General features: G+C 29.9%; 1 protein-coding gene across 1 annotated transcript; it reads right to left on the reverse strand.

The window, feature by feature from the left end:
• Positions 1-804: 804 nt before the first annotated feature.
• LOC115724571 (uncharacterized) lies at positions 805-1,675 on the reverse strand. The gene has a single exon (XM_030653882.2). The coding sequence runs from the start codon at positions 1,325-1,327 to the stop codon at positions 932-934; it is 396 nt and encodes a 131-aa protein (XP_030509742.1). The 5' UTR covers positions 1,328-1,675; the 3' UTR covers positions 805-931.
• Positions 1,676-3,233: the final 1,558 nt, after the last annotated feature.

The raw sequence follows: 3,233 nt of genomic DNA on the forward strand, positions 1-3,233 counted from the left end.
ATCGGGATAAAAAACCCTTTTTGTTGTAGTGGTATGTCCCATCCGTAAGCACTTTGTCTTGTGCTGACGTAGAAATATTGTTACAAGGAGTTTTTTTTGTTTGTTAAGTCATAACTAACTTGACAACTGAACAGTTGCAGCCATCGACTTAGGATCTTTATGCCTATAAATACCACAACACTTATCAGTTCAAGAGGTGATTCTTCAAACGAGTGTTAAGAGGTGATTTTTCGAAGAGAGAGATTGAGAGGTAGAAATAGAGAGGTACAGAGAAGAGAGATTGGATTTGGGTTTGTTTGATGAATTTTTTGTAGATGAAGAAGATTCTTGCACAAGAGTGTGAGAGTTAAACACCTTGAGAGAATCTGAGAGAGAATCGATCTCGACGGTATTGTACCCTATTCTTGCTCAATCAATAAATAAGATTTGGTGCGATGTTCAAGAATTGGAGTAGAGTCATAAATCACATCAATCTATAAGACTAGAACGAGTATATATCTTGGTCTTGATTTTATTATTTTACTGCTTTAATTGTTTTGAGTTTAATATTCTTTTCCTTCTTGTTTTATCTTTGATTATTGGTTGTGACCTAATATGGCGTACCAAACAAGCTCGTAATGTTTTAATTAAGCTTTCCTATTGTCTATTCAGTCTATTTTGAGCCAACGACATTGAGTAAACTGATCGGCTCCTACAAGTAGTGATATTTCTCCGCATGCATCTTGATCAAATATGATAAAAACACTATTTTTACATGAAAATATAATTACAAAAAAAAAAAAAAAAGAATTGGAAGCAAACAAGGAAAAAAAAAACATTTCCTGTACTTCTGCATGAAATAATTTAGCACACCTCACACGGTCACACCCCTTTATACTTTTGTACAAGCCTTAAGAAAACCGGGGAAAAAAGAGAAAGTTTAATAAATATATCATTTGCTAAGAAGAGGGAACCATCGTTCCTGCAAAGAAGACTGGTAAGAGACCATAAAGAATAGGAAAACCAGAAGAAAGCCAACTCCCCAGGGAGTCCCTCCTGCCCTATTGAAGGAGTCCCTCTCGGGCAATGGAATGAAAGACGAGAAGCCGCCGAGTCGGTGGGGCCTGGCGGTTTCAATGTAGGAAAGCAAGTGGAGAGCTAGTAGCAGCAGGAGCGGGGAGACCATGAGTCCCAGCTTGATCTGATCTAGCATGCCCTCTATCAGGGCCTCGTAATTGGAGTACCACGACAGCCCTACGAACATGAAGAGTATGCAAAGAAAGAAGCAAAGATGAAAAGCCATAGAAGCTTCGGACCTCGGCGATAATGAGTAGTAACCTCCTGACATGTCTCTCTACTGCCCAAGATTACTATTTAGTTTTAGCTACCTACTGAATGAATTTTCTATTTTTGACTAAAGGAATAATAAAAAGAAGAGAGAGAGATCTTGAATATATGTTGTGGTTTAGCTAGTGGAGATGGTTTATATAGAAAAAACATTAGAAAAAGGTAACGAGATATATTTAGTGGGGTATTACTTTATAGCTGATTAGAATAAGCTGGTAAAGGTATGGGTAATGATAACATATATTATATATGTACTGGTTTTTTACAATCAGTTGATCTTCAGATTTTAAAAATTGTCTGTGATGTTTTACTCCATACATTTTAGGTGTTCGGATGATGATTTAAAATTACCATGTCCAAGAATGTTTTGGGTTCGGTCACTATGTAATATTTTGATAAATATACGTAAATATTGAATATCGTACTACTTAATATGAGTTATTTAAAAGTAAATTATTTCAAAGTCTTTTATGAGTCTATTAATTATTATTTTAAATGAGTTATAGGAAAATGAATCAAAATTGAGCACGCAAATTGAAATAAAATTAATATTTAAAATTTGTGAATAAAAGTAAATCTGTGACTAAATTAACAATACTATTAAGTTTATATTATCACCAAAAGAAATCTGTGTAAAAGTTGAATCAATCAAAAAAGAAATTTGTAAAAGTCTTTAGGTACGAAATTATGATTTATTGTGACTGAATATTTTTTTGAGTTATTATAATTAAATTGGTAATAATTTATATTTAAATAGTATATAATATTTCATTGATAAATAAGCTTTTGCTATGATTAAAAATGACATTTCATTAAAAAAGAAAATTATGCTGTGCCTAATATACTAATTAGTATATGTATGACTTATCATGGTGCCGTGCCATATTTCTTTTTCTCATAGCATTCTATACTGTATTATACCATCAATAATTACTTGTTATTAGTACATTTTTAATTATTTTTAGCAATGATTATGAGAGCTATGTGTTTGGTTTCATTATTTGTCTTTGGTTTAATATGTTTACTTTTTTTTTTTTTTTGTTGTTTAATATGTTATTTTATGTGAGGTGCATACATAAGCTTTTGACCATGCACCGTGTACTCCAAAAAGAACGGTGAGAGGTAATTGTGGTCCAGAATGACATTTGAAAAAGTTGACAAATTATGTCGTGCCACGTAACACCGACCAAGGACCACAAGAATTGATTTGGAATTGTTATGCACGATAACGATAATCTATATTACTTTAGAGTTTTAAAATATCATTTTTAATTTTTTTTTTAAAAAAATTATTATTTAGACTCTTTATTTTCATAAATAACAATTTAGACTTTATAGTTTTTAAAATAGAACAAAATACGCACTTAAATTAATTTTTGTTAATTATTTTTTGGAAAATCACTATATCTACTATTTTTTAATTTTTTCTTTTTATTTTTACAATTTAAATTGTTTCGATAATTGCTATGTAGGTTACTATATAGATTTCAATTACGATTTAGATTACTTTGTTGGTTACTATGTGGGTTGTTATGTAAAGTTTCTTAAAAATACAAAAAAAGAAAAATTAATTTGAAATATAAAAATGACCCCAGCCTTTTTTTTTTAAATATAACCAACCTGAATTAAGTTTTTAGTACAAACAAAGACAAAACAAGATAACTAGTTTGGCTATAACACCTCAAAGTTAGGGTATTATTAAATTTGAATTTGATAAAAAGTAAGCGTAGAGTTAATTTTAATTTGTACTATTTTAAAAATATAAGATCAGAATTGATATTCAACAAGACAGAGAGTCTAATAAATAATTTTTATAAAACATAAAAAATACAGAATAACATTATTAAAAAAATAAAGATAATATATATTAGGGTTGCACTCCTTTTCACGTTAGTTTTAATAATAAA

Source organism: Cannabis sativa, chromosome 6 (assembly GCF_029168945.1).
Source record: "Cannabis sativa cultivar Pink pepper isolate KNU-18-1 chromosome 6, ASM2916894v1, whole genome shotgun sequence".
NCBI classification, from domain to species: Eukaryota; Viridiplantae; Streptophyta; class Magnoliopsida; order Rosales; family Cannabaceae; genus Cannabis; species Cannabis sativa.

What these genes read in the sequence shown, in the direction of transcription:
- LOC115724571 (XM_030653882.2), bottom strand. Translation starts at nt 1,327, where the DNA reads ATGTCAGGAGGTTACTACTCATTATCGCCGAGGTCCGAAGCTTCTATG.